At 40.6% G+C, this 27,184-nt stretch overlaps 1 protein-coding gene across 1 annotated transcript in view; it reads left to right on the top strand.

Annotated features, from left to right (window-relative positions):
* LOC115011220 (metabotropic glutamate receptor 7-like) overlaps positions 1 to 27,184 on the top strand; it is a 56,840-nt gene that overhangs the window by 20,812 nt on the left and 8,844 nt on the right. The window contains 8 exon segments of the mRNA XM_029436276.1: positions 2,444 to 2,473; positions 2,475 to 2,661; positions 8,966 to 9,101; positions 9,685 to 9,839; positions 11,644 to 11,781; positions 13,487 to 13,687; positions 19,207 to 19,346; positions 24,525 to 25,460. Coding sequence (XP_029292136.1) covers positions 2,444 to 2,473; positions 2,475 to 2,661; positions 8,966 to 9,101; positions 9,685 to 9,839; positions 11,644 to 11,781; positions 13,487 to 13,687; positions 19,207 to 19,346; positions 24,525 to 25,460 — 1,923 coding nt within the window.

Here is a 27,184-nt window from a genome sequence, read left to right as displayed (position 1 = left end):
TGCTGCTGTTGCTTTTCCATTACTTTGCAGCGATTCCTCTTTGACCCACTACACTCAATTTAAGCAGCCCTGAAGTGATTTAATGTGTGGCATCACAGCAGCATTCCCACCTGTGGATTTGTTTAATTGCATCACGGATTTTTTTTGTGTTTGCTGGTTTTGTAGTTGTTTCTTTTTTCTTTTTGGCAACTGCAACTTATTGAGTCGTCTAGAGTTTGACTCCTCAATTTGTCAGCTTTGGTGCGGTTGACCTCTTTTGAGTTGTGGGTCAAAGCTATAACTCACACTCTGTGAGTTGAAGCAATCCCATCAGCAAGCCACCGTGTCTTCATTCCTATGTTTCCCCAGTGTCCAGCTGCTTTTGATCACCCTAACAGAAATGGATAGCATTCATAGAGTGCTAGATTAGACTGTGTGATGAGGTACTGCAATGGGTTCTGGAGAAAACGTTTCATGTCCCTGTTTGTGCATCCACCTGTCTAATGGGAAGTACCCAGTTTGATCCCAGACGTGACACCAGGTGTGATTGTCGTTTCAAAACCTCAAACACAGTTTCTGATTAGATGTTAAGGTAGCAGGCATCATTGTGAACAACCTCACACTAGATCCCTTTATCAACTGATTTTGTACTTGGTTTTTGATGATGGATACAATCAGATATATGATCAACAAAGCTAGCTAGCTAACAAGAGGCACACCAACCATGGCTGTGTTTCTCTGAGGCTGTAAAGAGTGCTTGTGCTAAATGCTAACTCCAGCCTGCTAACATGCTCACAATGTCAATGCTAACATGCTGATGCAAAGCAGGTATAATGTTTACTATGAACACCATCTCAGCATGCTAACCGTTGCTAATTAGCACACTGAGTATTTAGTTATGAATGAATGAACAGTTTTGACCTGGTGTTGGTGCTCGAGGAAAATGTTAACGGATTGCAAAATCATCCTGATGGAGACATTTCATGGCAATCCATTCAACACCACAAATGTGACACTAATGGTGGAGGATAAAGTGGACGGACAGAGCAACTCACAGATTGACATTTCTGTCTCCAGAAAAATTCTGCTAGCTTTGCAAAGAATTAGAGCAATTTAAAGATGGGTAAGAAGAAGAACACCTGCAGACTATTAAGGGGGTTCCTGAACATTAGGAACAATTACTATCTTGCACTTTTCTAAAGAGCTTGATTGATATAGTCATTCTATATCCTTATGAGATACTTTTAGGTTATCTACATCCACACTGTATAGTTGATAGTATGTCTCAGTAGTTAGTTGATAGTAATCTTTAAGTGTGATTACGCTGCTTCCTTTAGGAAAGGAACATTATGCAATTAGGCCTATTAGTTAACACAATTAAACTCCACATTCCCCACACAGTTATCAAACAAGTGAGCGACAAAGTTCATTCTTGACTATGGACACAGTAGTTTAACAGAAAGAAACCACATCTCACTATCTTCCTCAGCAGATGGAGTTTGCTCAGTTATCATCATATGACAAGTATGAGGAAGATTGTGAGATGCAATCGAAAGCTGAATTTAATAGAAAGTTGAATATTTTGATATGCTGTAGCGTGGAGAGAAGTGTAAAAGAGCGCTTGTGCTGCTAGTTCATAAAAAAGTGCCACATTTCTGCAGTAAGTCTTCATTGATATGTTAAAAGAAGAAAGTGACAGCACAGCAGGTGGTCCAGGTAACAGACCCAATATAGGCTCTGCAAAAACATTGCATTACATAATGTGAGTATATTCTTAGGTGATCAAATGACAAGGTAATGTGAAGTATATGAAACATGTATTGCTTGTTTGTTTTGCAAGCCATCCTCTGCTTGTGTGAGAAGAAGCGAGTGATGTGCAGCGCCTGCCTGTGTCTTCATTCAGACTTTCAATTTATTAATGGGACAAATATCCTTGTTTATATGGGACACCCATGGGAAAGTCTACATGACGATGTATATTAAAATGTATTGCTTTAAATTATTCATGCTGTAACTCTTTGTGACAGGATATTTTTGTAAATGACGAACAATATTTCCACATCGCCTACACATTTACTTCCCCTTCTTTAAACAATGCATTTAAAAGTTGTAAAACTAAATTATAGCTTAAACTTATCCACATTAAACTGACGCAAATATGAAGTGAAACTGAAGTGAAACATGTTTGTGTTGGTGTTAAAGCAATTGTTTGATATTTTGGCATGGACATAGACACTGAACTGAGGTCATATTGTCCATAAATATGTTTTATGCTCAAACAAATGGCAGTAATTATAGTGCACCTAATAGTAAACAGGGGAGTGATTTACGACACAGCCATTCAAAAAATGGGATTTCTCACTGTTTGTTACTATAGCAACCACCCATGATGCTGCACCAGAATAGCACCGACACATGAGTAAAAGTTCCCTTCTCCTCCCCGACCCCACTTGTTCTCCTCAAGATCCCGCAGATCAGCTATGCGTCAACAGCCCCAGGAGTTGAGTGATGACAGGCGCTATGACTTCTTCTCACGGGTGGTTCCTCCAGACTCATTCCAGGCCCAGGCCATGGTGGACATTATCCGAGCCCTGGGCTGGAGTTACGTCTCCACCATCGCCTCAGAGGGCAGCTATGGAGAGAAGGGAGTGGAGGCATTCACACAACTCTCCAAAGAAGCAGGTAAGGAAATGTGATCAGTGATTGGCACTAAACAGAATTATAATCATAATCAAAGTATTTCTATAATTTAAACATCTCCTTGCATTCACCAGAGTAAGATCAGTCATTGTATTTATCGTAAAATCTGTTTTGGGTGGATGAATTATTGATCTGTTTGGCCACCGCTGCTTTAGTCCACCTGTGATTTGTTACTGGAGGAAGAAACTGGAGAAACAGCTGCCCCGTCACAATAACAAGCACCGCCTGAACCCATGTCACTGTAAAGTACTGTATGTGACCATTTCAGCTGTTTTCTTTTTGTTGCTGTGTGCACACTCAGAAAAGGAATTGTTTGAAAATGTATAACGTCTTCTCTTTAGCCGGCAGAGAGGAGAGAGAACTGGTCTAAACTGGTCATTTGGGAGACATGATTTGTTTTACACGCTGCCTTTTCTGTTTCACTCAACTTCAATTTTCCTCCCTGCTAGTGAGAGAGCAGGACTCTGAGGATGGTAATGATGGTCAGTCAGTTCAAACTACTCTGGTCTGGTTGTGTGCATGAAGCAGCGGGGTTTAAGATATTTAATCATTTTATTAATCAACATTAATGGTTATTGTTAAAGTGGCAATAAACCTTTTATCAGATTTAACAGTTAAGATGTTAAGTATACATTTGGGTTTAGAGAGGTTAGAATAAAGATGCTGGACAGTATTCACAATGTACATTTGCATTCAGACACGGTGTTGGTGTGCCTGTAACTGGGCTGAAAATTGTTCACATGCTTGACTCACCTGCTCTTTCCACATTGATGCTGTCGTTGGCATGTGGTGGTACATGTGAATCAGCAGTCACTGCTGTCGCCAAGAGACACTCAGTTGCTATACAGTACAATGGGTCAGCTATATTTGTCAAATCATGTGGTTTACAATCTGCTGCTGCAGTATTTCTGCAAGATGAGGACGGATACATTTTTATAATACAATCCAGTAGGTTTGAATGAACTGATTATGATTTGCAACAATGTTTTTAATGCTCAAAAGTTGGCAATTGCTGTGTGTGTAGTGCTCGTTCAAAGGGTACCTCTTCAGAACGGGGTGATTGCTTGGCCTGTGGTATTGCTGCTTGCAGCTCGAGGAACCGCTCATCCAATAAACTCCACACGAGACACTGCGCTTTCTTTGGTCCTGAGCAATGCACCTGCCATGACACAGTTGCATCCCGTAGCAGTGCTAGAGTATGCACGTCATTTGGGTGCAAAAGCTCACACAAACATCGACGGGGAGAGAGCTGTACCCAGCTCATCTCAATACACTACACCGTGTGCACTTAACGCATTACTATAATAAATATGTCTTGTAGATCTCAAGAGCTCACACTCGTCACTGCACGTCCTTGAGTTCTCAACCAAGTATGAAGTCGATTTAGATGAACGGTTGTCAGGAAAATTGAAAAATTGAAGGACATACATACATACATATATATATATATATATATATATATATATATATATATATATATATATGGACTCCATTTTTGTTAGATAATCACTTGGGGGAGGAATGTTACGTCGGCTGGAAAAATCCCCCTCCATGATTCATAACAGCACAGCCACGCAACTCACCACAATAGCAGAAAGTGTTTTGCTGCTTCTCACCTCAACCTTCAAAGGATTCCAATCCATTTCCTGTACATCTGCAGGGAGTGATCTCTGTCTCTTCTAATGTACGGAAACCTCTAAAACGAGGAAAGCTAATGATATCTCACAGGCACTGATCAGAAGTCCAGCATGCATGAATATTTTATCCGTGTGCATTCGTGTCCAGTGTGATCGCTCATTAAAACTTTAGGAAGCTGTTTGTGGACGTGTAATTTGCATCGACAGAGAGAGAGAAAGAAGGATGCCTGTATAGGAACAAATCAGGAAAAGTCCTGATTTAAAGCTTATGTTGGATTCATTCTATATCCTGTGCATACGCAGTTTCTTCTAGCTGGTTTTCTCAGATGCAGTTTTCACTGTTGTTTCTTTTTTTTTCTTATGCAAAGAGCAGTACTGCCGTTATTATGACTCTTGAACAGCTACACAAGGAGTATGAAATTATAAGCCATTGTTGTTGACTCATCCTACTGCTACTGAGCTGCAGTTACTTTGCAATATTTTGTATTCATATACAAATGGAATTATTCCCTCTAAAGAAAAAGCCTCCAGTACCCAAGGCATCTTATCTTTAATAAACACATTAATTATGTAATAGCAGAACTGTACATTCTCAGGATTCATTCAAAGGAACCGGTTCTGCACCAGATCAGACTGGAATGGATTGAATTGAAGAAGCAAACATCTTAGTGAATATGGAAAGAGATCGTGGTGTGAGTAGATGTATGAAAACATAGAAATGACTAAACTGCGGAACAACAACCCAAATGTTTGGTTGCTGTTGTTGCAGCATACGTGCTAGTTGATCCGTAAGGCCTTGAGACGTTGTTTGTGGCTGCCCTGTTTGGTTGCAGTGAAATGTCAGATGCATTAGTAGGATTCTCGCTTCACCACTTCAAGGAGAACCATCTTGTGGACTAATGCAATATGGCTACCCATTACCCCAAGCTGAGACTGGAGTCATGGTCAGCCGGTATTGATCTCTACTGTTTTTTTTCTTCGCTCTACTTTCTCTCCCCGTGTTTAGGCACAGTTCCCAGTGTGCACCTTCATCCTGGCTCCAGGTGAAGCTGGCAATGATGAATCGTGTTTGTATTTTTCTTTGTCTGTCTGGACACAGGCCAGACCGATGGAGTTCTGTTTTCCCATTTGATAAGCAGACTTGCATTTGAGGAAAACCTCCCACAAAGTATCACTGTGGAATTTATTGCAGCAAGTTGCCAACACTATGGGTGGGGGGGTGGGGGGGGGGGGATATTTAGCAGTAGGAGAGGAGTGGGAGTGGGAAGCCTGACACATCTGTAAAAAACATAACATAGACCACAATACTTCTGCATGACCTAACAAGTCCCAGACCGACGGTAGAAGGGCACACAGATGTAGAATATGAATGTCAGCCGCATCTCAGCCCCTTTTGATGTGCTCCCACATGTTCAGGCAGGGAGACTGGAGAAAGCGGGTCTGCTTTTGGACTGCCGAGGTGATAAATATAATTGCAGCATTATGGATCCCCTGAAGGTTTAGGTTTGGAGGGTGTTCAGTAGGCGGGTTGGGGGTCGAATCCATCAGGAGCCTCTAATTTAAAAGGATTTGTATTTCACTAAGCAAAATGGCAAAGCTGGATTCCTCGCCCTGGAGTGCATTTTCAGAAACGAGGGCATTGAGGATGAATAATTGAAGTAGTTAATGCAGTGCATGACCTATGGCACTGCACAGATAAGCTGAGAACTTCCAAGGGCTTGATGAATTTAGCAATCGTGATCATTTAGTTGTCTTTGATATATTAATCTAATGTGGAGCAGAGGGTAGCAGTTCACGGTGAATATAAGTTTTTGTATTAGGCCTCTGGTGTAAGATCACACTGTAGGTAAATTAATAAAGTGCAGTGTCACAAACTCAATTCTAATGGTAGCAGAAATTTAACATTTTGAGGGGCGACTGCAAAAAGAAGGGATCGCGGCCGCTGATTGCTCCATGAACTTCGCATCGCCTATAAAGTTTTGCAGCGGAGTTCAATTTGACCTTTTTTTTGTCTGATTGCAATTATCCATGTGGCAAAGTGTAAATGTCCTTGAGGCCAATGCATTGGTTGTTAGGGGTGAGAGTCAGCCTCAGACAGTGGTCTTGTCAGGAGGGGCTTGCCAGTGTGCCACTTCCATTAAAACCTCCCGAAGGCAATTGAGAGAGAGGAAAGCGAAAAATGTAAGCCCAGGATTTGGGAGAGGGTGGAGAGGGAAGAAATTATTTGCCGTTTTATATAATAACCTTCTTTTTCATTCATTCTTTCTCATGTATTTTTAAAAATGACATATACAATAGGGACGTTTTATTCATTATTTTTCATGACATGAGTTTGAGCGGACATCTCTTTATAAATGCGCTTCAGTCACGAACAACTCTCTGAATACGCTAATAATTTCACTGTAACTGCGTGTAGCTATTAGCACTGATCTTTGTTTCCAAAGCTGTTCGACCATCCGACACGTAGTTCTGATTTTGTATGTTGGCATGTACGACATACAATCGTATTTCTTGGATAACACTTCCGCAAGTTTGAGTAAAACGCTCTCCTCTCCCAGAACCTGACATTTAACTGTCTCACATCATACATCTCCAGCCAAGACAGACATGCAGATATTATTTCCCGGGTTCTATTTCAAGTCCACACCGTGCCTTCCAGTGACAGGTGAGCTCTCAGGAGGTATAGATATGATACTTGCATTTCCATCATGCCTGCCTCCCTGACTAACTGCCCATCGGACTGACTGACAGATGAGGTATTCTGCAGGCTTTCAATAATTTAGCCACCACTGCACAACTGTCTGTCCGCAGCCTCTAGGGCAGCCTTAAGCCCACACCGTGTTCAGCTCTTTGCTCTCTCTCTCTCTGTGAAGATGGGATCTGCTCCAAATGCTTCTTATCTTCATCAGTGGCTTTAGTGGTCTCTGTCTGGATTATTGACTGTTGTGACCTATAATATGTCTCTGTTCAAGACTGTTATACCTCGTCACACAAGCCCTCAAGGTTTGTTTTTTTAGTCATAACAGAGTTATTGCATTTACATTAGACTTAAGTTCTCAGTGAAAAACAGTTTTGGGGAATTAATGCATGTGTGATACCTACCTGCAGACATACAACCCCCTATAACTTAAAGTGCCAATAAAACGCCAGAATAAGATATTTTACTGTGCTAGAGTTTACAGTGTCAAACAGTAGACTTTCTAGCTAAACTGAAATCTCTGTGCTGAGAGAGAGCTTTACTGTTGTCCCTTGGAGACCCACAAGGCTGGCTGCTCCGCACAATTGACACCAAGCACGTTACACTTTAACAGGATCCTACAAACCCTTAAGCAACAGATTGGCCATTTGCAGGATCTCCCTTTTTTATGTTTAGTCCGCTTAGGGAGGATAACAGCAGCCATCCCAGAAGTCTTTTGGCACATACAAAATGTTTTCTCGTGTCAGGAAATATTTCTAATTCTGTCGGCTGATACTTGAATAATGAATAGTTAGGAAGAGGTTCAGCAGTTGTCATTTTTCCATCTTCCGCCTTTAGAAATGCCACAGTAAACTGTGCCTTGAGATGTGTGATCTGCCAGCTAAAAGCTGTTTATACCAAAGTAATGAGCCTGAGGAGACTGGCAATTAGAAGATTCTTTCCATTTCTCTGTCTACTCAGGGAAACTCAAATGGAAAGGTTATTGGGTATGCTATTAAAATGCTTGAGTGGGAGACATTTTAATTGGTTTGGGTAGAGCCTTGCTGTTGACTAAGAACAAATCTAGGCCTACAGTAGTTCCTCCACATAGCACAGGTGATCATATTATCTTTATCCAAAGTGCCTCATAGGTTAGCTTGTCCTCCACACCTATAATTACTACGGCAGAGTGAAGCAAAACCCTTTTAAAAGGATTTCTTTTTTAAATGATAATTTTGCTTCTCCATCCGATAATGAGTCTTTGAATATAACCCCTGAAGACAACAATATCTAGCAAACTGCTAAAAGCCAATTGTGATAATATACTCTGCCAAATACAATGTGTAGCAACAATTTAGTAACGCATGGAAGCAATCAGTAACCCTTCATCCTGTACAGACTCATTAGTGGTGACCTGTGTGAGAATGATTTATTGTCAGTATTAATATCCTCTTTGTTTGTTATTGCCAAACGTGTTATCTGATTGGTTCAGGGTCCAACAAGAGATGTTTTATAATGACTTTAAATGAAAAGTCAATGGCAAGCAGTTGGATTTTCTCAAATCCATAGTATGAAATGTGTAGCTTTATTACCCTGTTGGTGTGGATTATTGGATTTGTTATTGCAGATATGTTTATAACTCTCTCACTCTGTCGGAGTCCGCTCAGGCGCAGTTTGAGTGTTATATTGCACGCCCCTGTGGTTTTCAGATCATTGCCAAAATGTAAATGCATACACTGTAAGACTATCATTTAGACTCTATAGCAAGCCTGACAGCATCATCAAAACATCACTATTGTGTTGTGTGTTTTTCTATTTCCATCTGGCTGAGATTTCCATAGGAAAAGAAGCAGCTATTGTGACCCCAGGCGTGTGTGTGTGTGTGTGTGTGTACACATCTGTGTGTAATAGTGAGCGAACGGTGGATCGTCCCAGAGGCCTTATCATTTCTTACTCCTCTCCCATTAAAAAGGTGGAATCTGCATCGCCCAGTCTTTGAAAATTCCCCACAACCCCAAGCTGGAGGATTATGACAAAGCCATCCAACAACTGCTGGAAACACGGCACTCGCGGGCAGTCGTCATCTTTGCCACTGAAGAAGACATACGGTGAGGATCGCTGCACATTCTGGCTTCATTGTTGTTGTTTAGGCACATTGATGGCTTGCCATGTTGAAGTCTTTAATCACTGAGTAGCAGCTCCTGAAGACAGGCTACAGGCACAGATGTGCCATGCATACAGGATGTCTGCTGCACAAACATACCTCCAACAACACAAACACAAACATGCCTCAGAGGAGAATTGGGAATACAGATCACAACAAAGCAACAGAGAGATATTGTTTCATTTACAATGCCCCATGGGAGATACTTATGTAAAGAAACAAACAAAGAATCAAATATGTTGTTCCTGTAAATTACAAAATGAATGCTCATGAAATGTAAAAGAAAGTGGGAGACATGGATATTAATGATTGTAACTCCCTGTTATCTTAAACCCACAACACATATATAAACAACATAACAATAGTTCCTCTCAGCTTTGATGAAATAAACTGAAGAGCTGTACATGGCAGAGCTGTAATGTCCAAGCAACTCCTTAGAACTAGCTTTGCCTTTGTGTAATAGATATTAGGTTTCACACACCTCCTGTGATCTCTCTCCTAATTCACACACACGGATGTCCTTGCAGGGGAGTTCTAAATGCCACCAAGAGGACCAATCAGGTTGGCCATTTCCTGTGGATTGGCTCTGACAGCTGGGGGTCCAAGAGCAGCCCGATCCACCAGCTCGAGGATGTAGCGGTGGGAGCAGTCACTATACTGCCCAAACGCTCCTCCATTGAAGGTACGCACACGTAGAGACTCGCACTGCATGCTTCACCACATATTGTTTTCTATTTTACTTTTAATTTTGTCAGGAGTTATTGCCTTCTGTAGTCTTTTTAGCCTAAGTATGTGTGTGAGTAATTATTTGCATTTACTTTTAGTTGTTCTTAAAATACTATGAAATGCAATTATTGCTTTTTGTTACTTGGGGAGCAGTAAAACAAGCCGTAAAACAATCTGTGAACACAACACTGACACGTTATCACCTTTTTACACATCCAGCAGTTGGGGAGTAACATTATAATTCATGTTTTTTCCACTACCAGTAAAATGTAAGTCCAATATCTCCTTTTTAGATCTGTTTTGGCTCAAGTAAACATATGATGTGTTAATATATAAATATTGATTACAGCTGCTTTGAACATGTAATAATTGTTTTTTTGCCAGGCTTTTTGGTGACAGCAAAACAAGCTTTAAACACAACAAAAACCCCATTGATCTATTGTCACCATATAAAGTGAATGTGGTCAACGTGCAGGCAAACAGCTGCCTTTCAGCATCAACATTGAAAAAAGCTTAAGAAATTAGAAGATTCTCTAATCCAAATTGGTATCTCTGGTCTCTGCTGTATCATTGTTGAAAGATTGGCTCTGAGAACATTTTTCATTTAGTTTTTTAATATTAAGCACTGAAGTTTTGATTTCACTCCAAAATAAAATATAATAATGACCATTATCAATTGTTTTAGGAGCTTAGGAATAGATTTATCTTTCAAACTGTAGATTAAACTTCCCCATCAAGAAAAGGGAAGAAATGATACTGTACAAATGTGCAAATTGACCACAGAAATAGATTATTCACAGCATGTACTGTTAATTTTAAGTTCTGCTCAGTGTCACAATCCTGATAACCACTCATCATTACAATCGAGGAAATTTGAAAGTCTGAGTTTTATGAAGCTTCCCGTAATTAGGTGAGGTCTCGCCAGGACAAATGTACACTCTGGAAGCAGCGAGAATATTATTAATCCACCATGCATCATTGATAATCTTTTGAAAAGAAAGTCACTCAGCTTTGATTAGCCATTATCACCTCTACCCACGACTCATCTGATATGACTGGATAACGGAGGGTGGAGACACAGACGAGACCGTAAAATGTACAATTCAGATTGTTCTCAAGGAAATTTGTGAAACAAAAGGTTAAAAAAAAAAACTACTGCACCATAAATCTTACCATGAAGTTTAGTTCCAGCTCAGTTCTGACCCACATTAAGTGGTAAAGTTGCACAAACAAGAGAACAAAATTTTCCATACAAGCTTTTTTTTCTTCCTGTTGCAGCAAGTTACCTCTCCTCAAGCAAATGCTTCATACAGACACTTAATTCCTGTTGAAATGAGTGTTAAGCGAATACATCATGCCTTCAATCCTTTTCTATTGTAATGTACTGTATCTAATGAAGGGAAGAAAAACCTGTTCAGCACCTGCAGGACCTCGCAGCCCACGGCAACAGGCCGCGGTGCCATTTACAATCACTGCGTTATTTATAATGCATCCTGTTTTTTAATTAATGTAATTTCCTAGATGAAAGAAGTGATTAAACTTCCATAGGGCTTGAGAGGAAGAGGAACCACTGTGGTCAATTTTTAAAGAGGTAGTGCTTGCTGGTGTGTTTCCAGCACCTAGCGGCCAGCATCACACCACCACCACCACCACCACCTCCACGACACTGCTGCAGCAAGTTTCGCTTCATTTCCTTCATGTTTGAATTGGTTGATAATTGGTCCGGAACTGAGCCGTTCTCCTCTTTCCTCTACTCCCAGGGTTTGATGAATACTTTACTGGGCTCACCCTCGAGAACAACCGCAGAAACGTGTGGTTTGCTGAGTTCTGGGAGGAAAACTTTGACTGCAGGCTCCTCAGTGCCTCGAAGAGAGAGGATACCAGCCGTAAATGCACAGGTACACGACCTTTGACACAAACAACGTAGGAACCTTTCTGTATTACACTAATAGACGACGCGTATGTTCATCCTCCTGTGTCAGGTTGATGTGAACTTGACCTTTTGCTCACATTACTAGCTGTAGATCGACTGTTTGGGTTTTAATTCAACCCCTCTTGCCTGCAGTGCAACCAGAAAGTCTAACACCAGGTGTTTCTACTCAGCTGGTGCAGGACAGGCAGAGTTTATTATTAGAATAGTAATGCATTACCTGTCTTAGTCATACTACAGTTACAGTCTGCTCTGGTGGCTAATGTCCTGTAACTCTTAAATCCCATATTCCCTCTCTCTTTACCCTTAACCCAGTCACCTTGACAGCTCAGCAGAGTCGTGCCGTGTGTACTAACTGCACAGAGCCAGAGTACACTTTATTTAGGTTGGAAATGACAGAAAGCTGAGTGAATACTGCTCATGCCCCCATTCTGCTTTATTACCATCTTTATGATAGCATTATAGATAGTGTTGTTAACAGTGATGCATTCTCTTATTACCTAAACTCTGCCTGTCATCGGTGTGACAGGCATTGCACTGCATTCATTATCTTCCAGGAGGATGCCTGTGATGTGGGATGCTGTATTAATCTTGCATATGTGATGACGGTAATGGCAGTGTGACACAAATTACTGTTTGCTGAAGGATTTTGTTTCCTTTATAATCTCCTGTTTGCCGTCTTTTATCATGCGTCAAAGACAGAAGATGCTCGTCCACTCAGCGAGCCCCACAAACCTCTTTAAAATGCCTTTTAAATGTTGGTATCTGTAACCAGGAGGCGTTTGCATTCAAAGACTGTCCATTTAGCACCATCTACAGCGCTCTGAAAGGCTGAAAGGTTGTGTGTGAGATGAAAATGTATGTTAAGTTCTGAGAAATTACCTGAAATGTCAGCGCAGAATGCTTATGACCCTTTATGCAAGTCTCCCACATCCTTATACGAGCTCTCCATGTGAGCTATGAGCAGCTGAGGAGAAAATTGTCTTCAGAGTTATTTCCTTGATGGCACATTTTTTGTTAACTGGGAGCTTAAATATTGAAATTATGATGATAATGATGATGATGATTATAATTATTATTATTATTGAGTGTTTTTGTTCTTTAATGTTCGGTCCTGGAAATCTAACAGCGAAATGAAATAGCTACTTTCGTTTGTATCAAGAAGAGAAATCCTGCAGAGGTTGTACATTACGTATTCAAGCAGAGCATCAGCAGCATGAAGCAAAACCTTTACAGCAGTCCATAGTGAAAGAGCAGTGCACTGGGATGAGGATATATAAGAGCAGGAAGCCAGTGCAGACGAGGATGTTACTAAAGTTCACGCTGATCACCTTGCAGATGGGACTAGTGAGCTCCGATTTTTACAGCCTATTGCTTTGTAACACACCTCGGTATTTCAATCTGAGCCTGCTGTATTTGTCACAAACGCTTTGTCTCACGGCTCAGCTTGATATTTTCCATGTGGGAATTAAATGTTTCTTCTTATTTGCTATGCCACATTGTCCCTTTATGTGTAATTCCTACAAAAACACAATTGAAGTCACTGGCAGCGAATGCTAAATGGTGGAATAAAAATGCAGCTGGGGATGATAGGGAGTGCTGAGAGGATGTAATGTCTAATGGCTCATGGTGTATTTGACTGTAAGTCCTCCTCTCTTCTATTCTTCCCTCAGGCAAGGAGCGCATCGGGGCCGACTCGAAGTACGAGCAGGAAGGGAAGGTGCAGTTTGTGATTGACGCGGTGTACGCCATGGCCCACGCTCTCCACAACATGCAGAGGGACTTGTGTCCTGATCATCCTGGCGTGTGTCCACTAATGGAGTCTGCAGATGGAAAGACTCTGCTGAAGTACATACGAAACACCAGCTTCAATGGTGAGTGACGCATTGCAAAAGTCATCCGATGCTCACACAATGTGCGGATGAGAAAAGTAAATGGTATTACTTTATTCAGAGTTTTGGAGGACATTTTTAATGGAATAACCTCTAGAATAATATATACTTATGTCATTAATATACTTGAAGAATGTAGAAACTCAGATCACGTTATGGACGAACCACCTAGGAACGTAATAGAGTCAAACACATGAGTTTAAATGAGCCATTAGTTCGACGCTTATTTGTTTTCATGAGGAGACTTCGATCAAAAGATTGATACTGATCTGATCTCATGCCTATATGCTAAATAAAGATTCAATTCAATACAAACAAGTATTATTCCAGTTGTCCCAAAGATTAACCTTCGACTGTAATACAATGATATGTTGTATTAGTCTTCACTGTGATTCCTCTCAGATCTAGAAGTGGTTTAATTTACAATTCTTCTGCCTCTTTTCTTTTGAAGGATGAATGGTGGATTTGTTTTATATGTATTTCTCCACACTTTCACACAATAATAAAAATGATATAAAACTACAGGTTAGTTGAGCACAAAGGCTGGACACGGGGGGAAACACTCAGCGTCGCTCACTAATAAACATATTAGATTGTTTGTTTAATCAGTGCAGAAAGCTAACAGTCTCTTGGCCCCAGAAACTGCTTTCGATCTTCTCGTCCAACTCTTGGCAAGAAAGCAAATATGCGTATTTAACTCTAATAATAATAATAATAATTTCGAGACCTCAAAGCCGCTAACTCTGGGCAAGAAAAGCAAGGTTATTTCTTAAAATGTGATAACTATTCCTTTAACTTAATTATGTTATCCTACACGTATTTGTTCAAAGCTGCTGTGTCCACACCAATCCAAAGTGTTAATTTAAAAAGCAATTTAGAGAAAATCTAAATTGTAGACATAAGAGCCAGAGGCTTCTGAGTTTCAGACTGTAACAAGTGTGCAAATTGGTAAAAAGGTCAACACCACCTCCTCTGTGTTATGTGCCATATGCAGTCGCTTGTGGCCGGCTACAATTAAAAATTTGCATTAAATGTAATTTATAGCTCAAAACACCACCACATATTCTGGATCTGTGTTATATTTTGAGCCAATATTATGTATTATTGATCTGCAAGTACTTGAACCTCTACATTATTCAGCCCTGTACAGAACGTGATGGGGAAGATACTTAACAATTAATGGCAAATAGCTATTAATGACAACTGCTCTGAAATGCAGAAGTGAGTGGAGGAAGAGAGCCAAATGGGAGACGAGTTTAAAACAAGAGAAACCTTTGTCACTACAAATGTGCTGGCATATATGTCAGCCAGTGATCATTAGAGGCTCTTCTGAAGTACATTGTGTCTTCACAAAATGTTCTAGATCAGATTCAGCTGTTTAAAGTAAGGAATCTGCGTAATCTACTCAAAACGGACCTACTTTTAGAGGTGGACCCAGCTCACTGTCTCTTTTCTTAAGTATCAGGCACTACAATGTTTCATATGTGAGATGCTATGTACGTGTATGTACTGGGATAGACATGTTGTAGTAACGATTCACTAAAGATATAAAGACAAAGTTATACAGATTCCATGACTGAAAAGTAGCAGGAAGAAGAAACATCTTGCTTCTTTGAGTCAGAAGCATATTATAGATAGTCGGCTAATACTTTCAAATACATTTTGCTACAACATATGATTACTTTGTCATAAAATGTGTTCAAAGAAAGAGCCAACTGTACGTAAACCAATCAAATCCTGCTGTTTCTAGTAATTAGTCATTAACAGAGGTAGTACTCTTCTAGCCTTATAATAAAACTAAATTGACATTTTATTCTGCGTCATTATTCTGTGATGGTAGCTGATTCAGTTCTTTCAGGTTGTCTTGTTTAGTTTTCTCTTAATTAAAGTCATTCATCATTTTCAGTCAAAGCATTTGTTTTTCCCAACGTTCTGAGACATTTAAGAGTTGTCATTTCTCTAATTTGCCTGTTTTTCAGTCACTTTCTCTCATGAATGTAGCTGTTCCATGAAGATGTCGTGCCTTTCACTAACCTGCCTACAAAGCTCTGAATGGCTCTGTTTTTTTCCAACTAACAACACAATCCTTTTTGAATCGCTGAAAACATTGAAGATTCAAGAGTTCAAGGATCATATATTGTCATTATGCGACAAAGGGTTGTACAAAGAGATGGAGTCTCAGTTTGGTTCATTATGCTACACAAGACAAACGCAGCACAGAACACATGTGGGCAGTGACTCAGAGGTCTGGAACCAGCCGAGAACATTTCTACTGGCCTGTAAGGATACAGGCTGGTGGTATATCTATATTTTTCTCATTGTTAAAACTTTCTGACTTCCCTATAGTATAATAATATTTGGCTGCCCCAAACTCATTCATTCCTACTGTTGAAACGGGTCATAAATGTATAGTTATATATTGTTCAAAGGCTCAGTCATTTAGTTAAACAGCAGGGCACTACAGTGTTTAGCAAACCTTACTCAAACACGACCACATAAGGCTTTTGTTTGGGTATATTTTCAGCTGTACTTAATTTCTGTGCTCGTGAGTATTTCCAGCAGAAGGACGGTGTGCGTGGGATCAATTAGATATGAACAACAGTGCCCGTGTTTATCATAATGAAGGAACACCTGGTGCACTGATGTGACTTTTGATGTGTTTTTAATAGTTTTTGGACAGCAATGGAGGAATCTGGCACAGAGGAATGCGCTACACAGACAGTATTTAGTATGATTAATTCATTGCTGGGTTTGGTCTTTTCTCTGGATTTGTAAGAAAAATATAGAATCTGTCCACAATTATTTAACATCACACGCTTAAATTATACTGATCCATTAAAGGTGTGTTCCTATGCACACTGTTTTGATCGTTGTAATCAACAGGGCGAAGAAATCTTTATAATTACTTGTATACAAATGTGAAAAAAAATTCTGTCAGTGAGCTAAAGGCTAAAAAGCTCTCTAACGCTGTCGCTATGGCAGCAGGCGAGAAGCCCTCGGATTTTAAGGTGGAACTAAAGAAGCAGAATATATGCAATAGCTTGTGCAGTGCTGAAATTTGAAGGAGACCTTAACTGAGTGCAGATTCATGCATGGGATCGAAAATCTGGGGTCCAATCTCAATAACCATCTGAGGTTAGGCTGACTTTTTGGTGAGATTTTCAGCTTCTGAACAACATTTACCTCCGTGTGGCTCTGACAAACAAAGTGCTTCATTTCACCTGAGACAAAAATAGGATCGCTGCCTTCTCCACCTCCTCTACTCTTTCCTGCCTGGCTTTTATATTCTCAAACCTTTTAACTGACAAGCAGAGGTTCTTCTGTTGTGGCACCGTCAGTCATATCTCACTGCCCCTGATTGCATTTAAAGACTGGAGCCACGCACATTATTCTGTGTATGTGCCACAGTTAATGTATGTTTGAGAGCAAAGGAGTGTAAGCCTTCTTTTGTTGATCTCCCCACTGCGCCGGAGTCACAGAGCTGAAGAGTGAGAGGCAAAAAAAAAAAGAAGAGGAGAGAATAATGAAGCGAGAGAAACGCAGCAGTGGATCCCCAGTCCACCCACACTGCTTGGCACAGCGGCAGTGCACTTTTTTGTCATGTCTTAGTTCAGAGCCACATGCAAATGCATAAATCTTTCATCTTAGACAGCGTTCTCACTGAAGAGCCTACACAGACCATTTTACTCCCTTGAAAATATCTGGCAATAGAAAACAAAAAATGGAATTCCTAATGTCTTTTTATCTCCACACGCAGAGACACCGCTTAATTATTTGCTCTAAAGCTGAAGAGCGCCAAGTGCCCAATCACTCATGTCACTTTACTGGTTTGTGTTGCTGTATTTCTTTTTTTGCTGGAGATTAGAGTAAGAACTGTATCCCTGTCATTGCTTTTGCTTACAAAAGTCAATACCTTGTCAACATCTTTATTCACTTTGTCAATGAGTTTACTGTCTGTCTGGTGCAAGTAGAAGTGACAGGACGGTGACTGGCACCCACCAAGTTTTGAGTTTGGTTTTCACATTGAGATGGATTTCACTAGGACACTTGAGTGTGCTGACAAATGGATACCTATGGTTATTGTTCTACTTTTAAACAGAAAGACTGAAGGGTGAAATGTACTCCAGTGGTGCCATTTCTGCATTGTTAATGTAGAATATCTGTGCTGCCTCTTTGCATAACAGCAGATAGAGAGGGATTTGTGGCTCTGCATCAACATGGAAATGGACACTTCTGGTCACAATGGTCTTTTAAACTAACATTTGTAATGCCCATATTCTATAATGGGCTTTTTCTCTCGCTAGTGCCACCTCTGTCTTCCTTGTTTAACAAGAGTCTTTTGGCCTGAAACTTTTGTAGAACGCTCAATGACAAATGTCCTTGGAAGAAAAACTGGAGGGACATGAAATTCCCTCCTGGCTGAAAGCTAAGGAAAAGGTGCAGTGGCCTTCCATCCAAAAGCCACGAGCTCTGTTCTAGATACAAAAGACAACATGTTCCTAAAAGTGTTTTGGACATATGCTCCTGGTGCTTTCGCTACACTTTTTATAGCCAGAGCTATTAAAGTACTTAATTCCCATGCCAAGTGTCATCAGACTCCCCCCTGTCCCATTTAAAAAGAAATGGTATATCCATTTGTGCTTACGAGCTACCATATGCAGTGCCAAGGTGAATAGACTTGTAACATGTAGCAGTTGTTCATTGTCTCTCAGCAATGTGGGATGGTAAAAATGACCTCATCAACAATGCAGACCTCATGTATAAAATAAAGTAGTACCATCTTTTCCCATTAACGCCATTCAACATTTACCCCTGCTAGGGAGATTTCATGGTGACTGACATCTGCATTAACACACTATCTTGCACACACTCTGCAGTCGTAATTGAGTGATATGCACACACACACACACACTCGCACAAATACACTTTTCAAAAATTCATTTTTGTCATGCACGATGTTTCAGGTGTCCGCAGTCCTCTCTGAGCTAATTAGTGAAATCTTCAGGGCTCTGCTTGAGACAGGCTGCTGCACACTGGGAGCAGATGGGGACCGTATGATGCTCTGGCTGACCTGTTTAACCTCCCTACAGCTCGTGTTGTTGTCCACTGTGTGATTGAAATGCATTACTTCTTACCTGAGGAGGTGTGCGTTAATTTTAATTTCCGATATGAGAGCACAGCTGATAGTTAATATATATAAGCATGTTTGGAATATGAAAATATATTCCTCCAGAGGCCATTTTAGGCAGCCGTGATGACGCATAGGAAGCAGTTGAGGAAGTGCTGCATTGGTCAGTAGGGAGCTTGCTTCCCTGTACGTGATTCTCGTAAAGGTTGAAGATGTAGGACACCGCACAGTGAAAAGCATAGGGTTAAAAGTTTATGTTTTTCTGTAATGAGAAGAGGTGTTGTGTCCTGTCACACCAGCTAACACTTTTCTATCCTGCTTTCCTTTTTGCTGCACTCTCTCTCTCTCTCTCTCTCTCTCTCGCTCTGTACAGGCAGTGCTGGCACCTCCGTTGTGTTTAACAAAAACGGCGACGCTCCAGGACGCTATGACCTGTTCCAGTTCCAGATGACCAACTCCTCCACCCCAGAGTATAAGGTGGTAGGACAATGGGTGGAAAACCTCCAGCTCAGGGTATGACGATTTACTCATTACTAGAAACACAGACGGCAGACAGACCAAATCTCGTTTAAATGCTTGTATCTAAACAGGATGTCTGGGATCAGCGATGCAAAAAGATTTACAAGCCTGAATACTTGTTTTCTAAAGATTTAAATAACAAGGTGGTGCACATTATTTGCATCTCAAATACGGAGAGAGCTCAGGTGCAGACATGTTTTACTTTCAGTCTAATTGGTGTATTTTGGTTGCAAAATGAATCTGTTTGTGCAATTTAGCAAGAAAAAAGGAAGTGTTACTCTCCACCCAGAAGATAAATTATCCAAATTCTTCAGGCGTAATATTTTACTCCAACAATCAACAGAGAAACATGCACATTTTAGTTGATTAGTTTCCTACTAATGTGAGGCAAACGTTAAACATATTCCAACGTCTTAGAGGAAGTTACTTTTAGACTTAATTTTTTAAAACACATTTATATTCATCATTGAAACATTGTCAAGTGTGTCAAAAGCCGCTTTTAAGAAGAGAAGAAAATCATGCATTTAAACCGACAAAGAAATATTTAAAAATCGGCGTGAAGGGTGATACAACTCTGTAATTTCACATTTTGTATGCTGTTAAAAAAAGGGTTTGACATGTTTTCACCTGTGAAAGGATGTTAGGGCTTGACTAAAACATCAGTGAGGGCTTGATATGAGAGTTCAACATTAAAAAGTAAGAAAGTAGAACATTAAACAGACATTACTCCATTGTTGGAGATCACTCCTCTCCCACTGCATAGATTTAGAGGACTGACGTTGAAGTCAGTGGGTGGAAGAGAAAAACATGTTTTTATCCCAAGTGTCAAACCATATACGTTCAGTGTTTGGCAGCTGAAGATGTAGCTGGAAACTGACACCTAAAGAAACACCTCTTATGTTACTCATGTAGCTTCCCTGCGCCTGGTTTTTACTGTACATGATGAAACTCTAAATCTATGATCACATTTTATCAGATGGAATTTAAGATACACCCAATATAAATCACATGAAAGCTTTTCTTTCGTTAAAACTGAGCGATTTTAAATAGAAGAATATGCGAGGATTTCTTTTTAATTTTGCATATTTAAAGATAGTTAGACCCATGGGATAACAACATGGGTATTTTTCATTTCATGGGAGCTTTAAATAACTACCCACAAGCCAAATGTTGTCTAATATCAAGTTAAGTGTAGAGCTGGAAGACAGCTGCCTTTTATAGGTGCAAGGTGTTGGTTTGCAGCTACTATGATAGATCTCACTGTCACAACACGAGAATGGGCTCGGGTGATTCATGTGGACAATAAAGCAACTGATGAGTTTTATTTTATTTCAAGGCAAACATGGCTGAAATTGTCCCAAGCTGTATGAAAGGATGAAACCTGAGCTGAACATTTCTATGTAACTCAGATTACACACACACAAAAAGAAAACATGACATTTACATACAGATGAGTTAACATTTGCATAATGGCTCTCCGGTTCACCAGAATTAAACTCCCGGATGGATTGGATGGATCAATTCGCAGGTGTAACAACGTCTGTTGCTTGAGATTTGTGCTGCATCCTGTTTTAGTGTGATTACAAACCAAATGCTGTTACAGTGCAATTATATTCCAATGCAATAGCTTTCACTTTGTTGAGTAACACATAACGAGCAACCTTATTCAAAGGTTATCCTGTAATGAGCGTCCTTATACACGTTTTGATCATTGAAAGTTCAATATTAATGCTGTTCCAGCTCACAAAAACTCAAATTAACTGTAAAATTAACAACTAAAGCAAACCCCAAATGAAAACGAGTCCAAGGTGTCAAAATTCTTGCTTCCGGTCTCCATGGCAACAGAGCTGTTGGTCTCATTACTGTTACCGCACTGTGTAACCGGGAGGTTTTCCAGAGAGCACCATTCATTGTCCAAATAACAAATGGCACCTTCATGCCCCTAGATAAATGGCAGATGATAATCTACCCAGACACCACAGAAACAACACTTTTGTAACACAGGTACACAGTGTGTGTGTGTGTGTGTGTGTGTGTGTGTGTGTGTGTGTGTGTGTGCGTGCGTGCGTGCGTGCGTGCGTGCGTGCGTGCGTGCGTGCGTGCGTATCTTTAATTGTTGGCAGTTTTCACAGTTGGACGATGCTGTAGGTATCCTTAGCTGGATTTCCTTTTGTATGTGATAATATTTGTACTTGGAGGTGTTTCTTTTTCTCTGAGTTACACGAGCTGGTTAGTGGTTTGATGTGCGCTCACATCTGTATAAAATAAATAAATAATTTACCTATAAATAAAGTAAAGCACTTCATTTGACAGTGTGCAGACAGAGACTAGAAAAGGCAGGGGAGAGAGGAGATATGACATGCAACAAAGGTCCCAAGGCTGGAGTCCAACCGGGAATGCGTTAATGTGGCATGCGCTGTAACCACAAAGGTGTTCCAAAATATATTTTATTTTTTAAGAATTGTGACATTTTGTTACCTTTATGACAGAGCCAGGCTAAATATGCAGATACAAAACAAAAGTGAAGGTCAACTTCTCGGATGGGCATAGTGTGAGCAAGTAGGGCAAATTAGCCATTTCCTTTTACATCTTATTCTATTACTTTTGATGACATCCTATACTATGAATTATTTATGATGTATATTATGACTTTGTATTTCATGATGTTTTTATGACATACTATATTATGACTTATTTTCTAGACATACTATTTAATGACTTTTTATGACATTTTTATGACATACGATACTTTGAATTTTATTTTTATGACATAATGTGTGACTTTTTATGTCAAGATTCAAGATATTTATTGTCATATGCACAGGTAACAGACAGTCATACTTTACAATGAAAAAAAAACTTACTTTACTAATCCTCCAACAGCAAAGGTTTAAATTTAAAATGAACTTTAAGCAAGTATCATACGATACTTTGACTTTCATTTTTATGACATACTATATATACTATGACATTTTTATGATGTATTATATGACATATTATACTATGAATTATTTAGGACATACTACACTATGACTTTTATTTTTATGACATACTGTAGCCTACTGTGACTTTTGTATGGCATACTATGACCTTCTCTTGACATTTCTATGCCATACTATAATTTCTAGGATTCGATGTTTTAAGAATCATTTATTGTCCTTCTGCAACATAAGGTTGCACAACAAAATGCAGTTATAGTCCATTTATGGTACACAAGAAAAACATGACACGACAAATCAAGAACTGTAGTGCATTTTATGAATTTGCATCAGCAGAAAATGTAAACAGCAGCAACAAAAACAATGTAGAATTCTCTGGGTAGATAATATTGCCTGCATCTTAATATAAAATGTTCAACATCGGGGAAACATGAGAATCAACCTACCATAGACATGCGCTCTTTCCTGTATGAGCAGGCTGGGTATTGAGTGGAGTAGCCTTAGGTCCTACAGTAGCTTGGAGAACTTAGCTACCCATACCATGCTCTCCAGTCCTCTACTCCTCGGGTGGTCACTCCACCCTTGGTGGCTTTTAGTCTGGCTGGTCTGGCCGGGTGGCCGGAAGATGCAGTTGACGGTGATCATACGTGCATCTGTTTTACAAGACTTTTTTTCATGACATACTAAACTATGACTTTTGTAATGACTATTTTATGGCATTCTATACTATGATTTTTCATGACATTTTAATGCCATACTATATCAGTAGTATATCAGTAGCAGGCTGGGTAGAGAGTGGAATATCCTTAGGTCATAGCTGGTATAGCTTAGCTCCCATCACAGCTCTCCTCACTTTGTTTTATGACATTTTTCTATGTCTATACTATGACATTTTAATGGCACACCACTCCATGACATTTTTTTATGACGTTTTTATGGCGTACTATGTCTTTTTTATGACATTTATATGACATACTATACTATGACTTTTTTTTTATGGCCACTTTACACACCTGTCCCGATTCGGGTTTGCAGCTGGTGTGATCCCATCGCAAGATGGTCTCTAGTCTTCTTTGATTAGCTGGATCGTTGCTGTGTTTCTTGTCACATTCAGTGACGATCAGTGGAATAGTGTGAAATCATTGGACTGTGTTTCATGTCACGTGTGTGCACGTAGGTCCTTGTCAACATACATGAGACAAACAAAACGGTGACACACTCATTAAAGACATTTCTCCATAGAGGCAATTAGAGCTCTAAGTCTCCACAGGGTACCTTTTCATGAATTCACTTCACATCAAAGCACACTGCAAAAATGGTTTGCTGTTCATTTCCACAGTTTAATGCTACGACACTCAAAGAGTGTTTCAAACTCTGTCTCAAACACCTTTTAAATCTGTCATATTCAATCAGTTTTAGAGGACAATAAAAATCTGTTTCATAACCATCATATCACCAGAATGTGTAATTTGTTTCTTTTTCTTTGTTGGACTCCAACTGATTCATTCTGGTTACTTGGCTCATACCGTATATTGCTGTGAAAATGCCCTGTTGGAAAAGCATTAATCTTCTGGTGCTTTTAAAGCCATGGATCAGTACACTTTCAAAATAAATCTAAATATCAGCTGAAAGTGCTATGACATTACGCACTAACAAAATATGTAAGAGCCCTAAAAAATTACATTTCTTCTAGTTTTTTTTTAAGGCCGACATGAAACACCTCAGGGCTCTTTTGGATTGGACTTTCAGATAGTTCTTCAGTGCGCCTGTGTACTGCACTTTTCATATTGATGACAAGATCATAAATAGAAATAGCTCTGCAAAGTCTAAAAGAGGCAATCCCAGAGTCTCATTTTCCTTCTTTATCATCACACATTTCATACCTCGCTGGCTTCTGTATTAAAACATAATGTCTTTTGCATTTCACATTTATTTGTTTTTATTTCACTGAACAAGCTCTGTTGCCATGGTGTTTGAAGTATTAGAAAAGGCAATCCCTCTGAAATTGGCAAGAAAGATGTTATACTGTATCAGGTTAATTGTTTTTTGGACCACGTTTACATTTTTCAGCTGTTGTTGCAAAGACTGCATTGCAAGAATGTAACTTGTGAAGTCATGCCCAAAATTCAAGTACTTTTCATTATCCGCATAGTATTCATATTCAGTGGTAGCTCTGGCGTATCACTCCATCTCTAACCCTATCTTCCTGTGCTGTGTGTCATCTCTCTACCAGCTGGAGGAGCTTCAGTGGCCAGATGGGGAGCAGGAGGTGCCGATCTCTGTGTGCAGTCTGCCCTGCAAAACTGGAGAGAGGAAGAAGAAGGTAAAGGGCATGCCATGCTGCTGGCACTGTGAGCTATGTGATGGCTACCAGTACCAGTATGACGAGACTTCCTGCAGACTTTGTGCCTACAACATGAGGCCCAATCCGAACAGAACCGCCTGCCAACCCATCCCCATTGTCAAGCTGGAGTGGCACTCCCCATGGGCAATAATCCCCGTCTTCCTGGCCATGCTCGGTATCATTGCCACCAGCTTTGTCATGGCAACCTTCGTACGCTACAATGACACACCTATCGTGCGGGCGTCGGGCCGAGAACTGAGCTACGTGCTGCTAACTGGCATCTTTCTGTGTTACATCATCACTTTCCTCATGATTGCCAAGCCTGACATAGCCGTGTGTGCCTTCAGGAGGATCTTCCTAGGCCTGGGCATGTGCATCAGCTACGCCGCGCTGCTCACCAAGACCAACCGTATCTATCGTATCTTCGAGCAAGGCAAGCAGACGGTCACGGCCCCTCGCTTCATCAGTCCCACCTCCCAGATTGCCATCACTTCCAGTCTGATCTGCGTGCAGCTGCTGGGCGTGCTGGTGTGGTTTGCCGTCGACCCTCCGAACACCATAATCGACTACGATGAGCAGAAAACCATTAACCCCATGCTGGCCCGTGGCGTGCTGAAGTGTGACATCACAGACCTACAGATAATCTGCTCGTTGGGCTACAGCATCCTGTTGATGGTGACCTGCACCATCTACGCCATCAAGACAAGGGATGTACCAGAAGACTTCAATGAAGCAAAGCCCATTGGCTTCACTATGTACACCACATGTATAGTCTGGCTGGCCTTCATCCCGATTTTCTTTGGCACAGCGCAGTCGGCAGAGAAGGTGAGTCATTTCTTTCTCCTTTGCTTTCTCTCTCTCTCTTTCTCTCTCTTTGTCGCCACCCTTCTCTTTGTCTGCGTCTCTCCCGCCTCTCACCAATTTCCCTTTCATTCCTTCGGCCCTGTTTTTATCTTGTCCAAACACATGCGCACATGCATATTTGTACTAACACAAAGTGTATATAAAGAACACACACACACACACACACACACACACACACACACACACACACACACACACACACACACACACACACAATGACTGTATAAATTGTGGGTTCATTTTCTTTTGATTTTACATTCACATGGCTCTGACGTGCATGGAAACCCACACTATGACCACCCCAGACCGAAATAGAAAAGCAGAAGAAGGGTTGATGTTAAGCACCAGAATCCTGAAATACCGGAGGAGGACGCGGATGGGGGTGCCGGCAGCTCCAGATCCCATTATCTTAGCTCTCACGCTTTGGGCTCAACATATACTATTATGCATTATTCTGGAGGAAGAAGGCATGGAGAACTGGGGGGATAAATAGAAGTCTGATTCAACAGATCCCATCTCTTGACAGCTGCGCTCTACTCAACAAAGCATTTAACATTGGGTGCTACTGGAGTTGATTGAGAATATGACATCTTGACCCGACACGCTAGTCATTGCTTATCTGGCGAGCACTGGGCAGAATACAGATGCGTGCGTCGGCTGGACTCACGAGCTGCTCGTGCTGTTTGGCAGGTCGTGTGTACGAGACGGAGTCGAGGGGAAGTTTTCCACTGACAGAATATCGACGCTGACAGGAAAGTGTTACTCCTAACCTTTTGAGAGGCACAGCGTTCAATATCCTTCCTGCTAAGCTACCGCATGAGATGGATCAGAAACTGATTTTCCTCATCTCAATTTGCTGCTGATTTCATAGATGAGTTACACCCTCAGCAGCGATTAGGAGTTCATTATGTTACTCGCGAGGCAGTAATGTGTTTATCTTTCCCCTTTATGCAGTTAACTCTTTCTTCACACCAGCGTCTGTCTTGCACTCACCTCCAGTTCATACCACAGCATCCTGGTGTGATGGCCTTCGTGGGCACATTTCTGCTTACTCCCTAGCCACTGCAAGTGAGAAGTGCCTTTGCATGTCTTGATAACATCCTTTGCAGAAGCTGCAGTGTAGTTAAGGTGACGTGAAGCTTTCTCCTTTATTATCCTTTTTTACAGCTTACTTATACTTACGTTTTTCAGTAGGAGCACACATTCCTCACAACATCTCACAGATCTCTTCATGAATACGTCACTAAAAATATTGATGTTATTGGTGATGGATGAGAGATGCATGCTGTGTGTGTCTGTATGTGCATGTGAATGAACTGTTAGAGGCTGAATTGGATCCAATGTGATGCATTTGACTCCTAATCTTCACTTTATAAGTACCATTTTGTTTTAAATTGCAGATGTAGCTAAACGTTTGAATAATCTCTCTCACCCTATGTTGTCAGATATCAAAAACACTGGGATGATATGAAGCTAGCTGCCACTGATAGCTGTTTGACTTTATATTGCATTGTATTGTAGCAGACGTTGTGGCTGTGCACTGAGTTGAATTTCTTTAACTCAACACAATTTAGATGCCCATATTTTCCACACCTGTGACTCCCCTCCCCCTCCTTCTCCCCCTCCGCCCATTCAAACTCATGTTGAGGGAAGCCATGCGAAAACAGCAACAAAAGATCACAGAG

This window comes from Cottoperca gobio, chromosome 7, assembly GCF_900634415.1.
Source record: "Cottoperca gobio chromosome 7, fCotGob3.1, whole genome shotgun sequence".
Classification (NCBI taxonomy): domain Eukaryota; kingdom Metazoa; phylum Chordata; class Actinopteri; order Perciformes; family Bovichtidae; genus Cottoperca; species Cottoperca gobio.
This window is presented reverse-complemented; position numbering and strand designations above follow the sequence as displayed.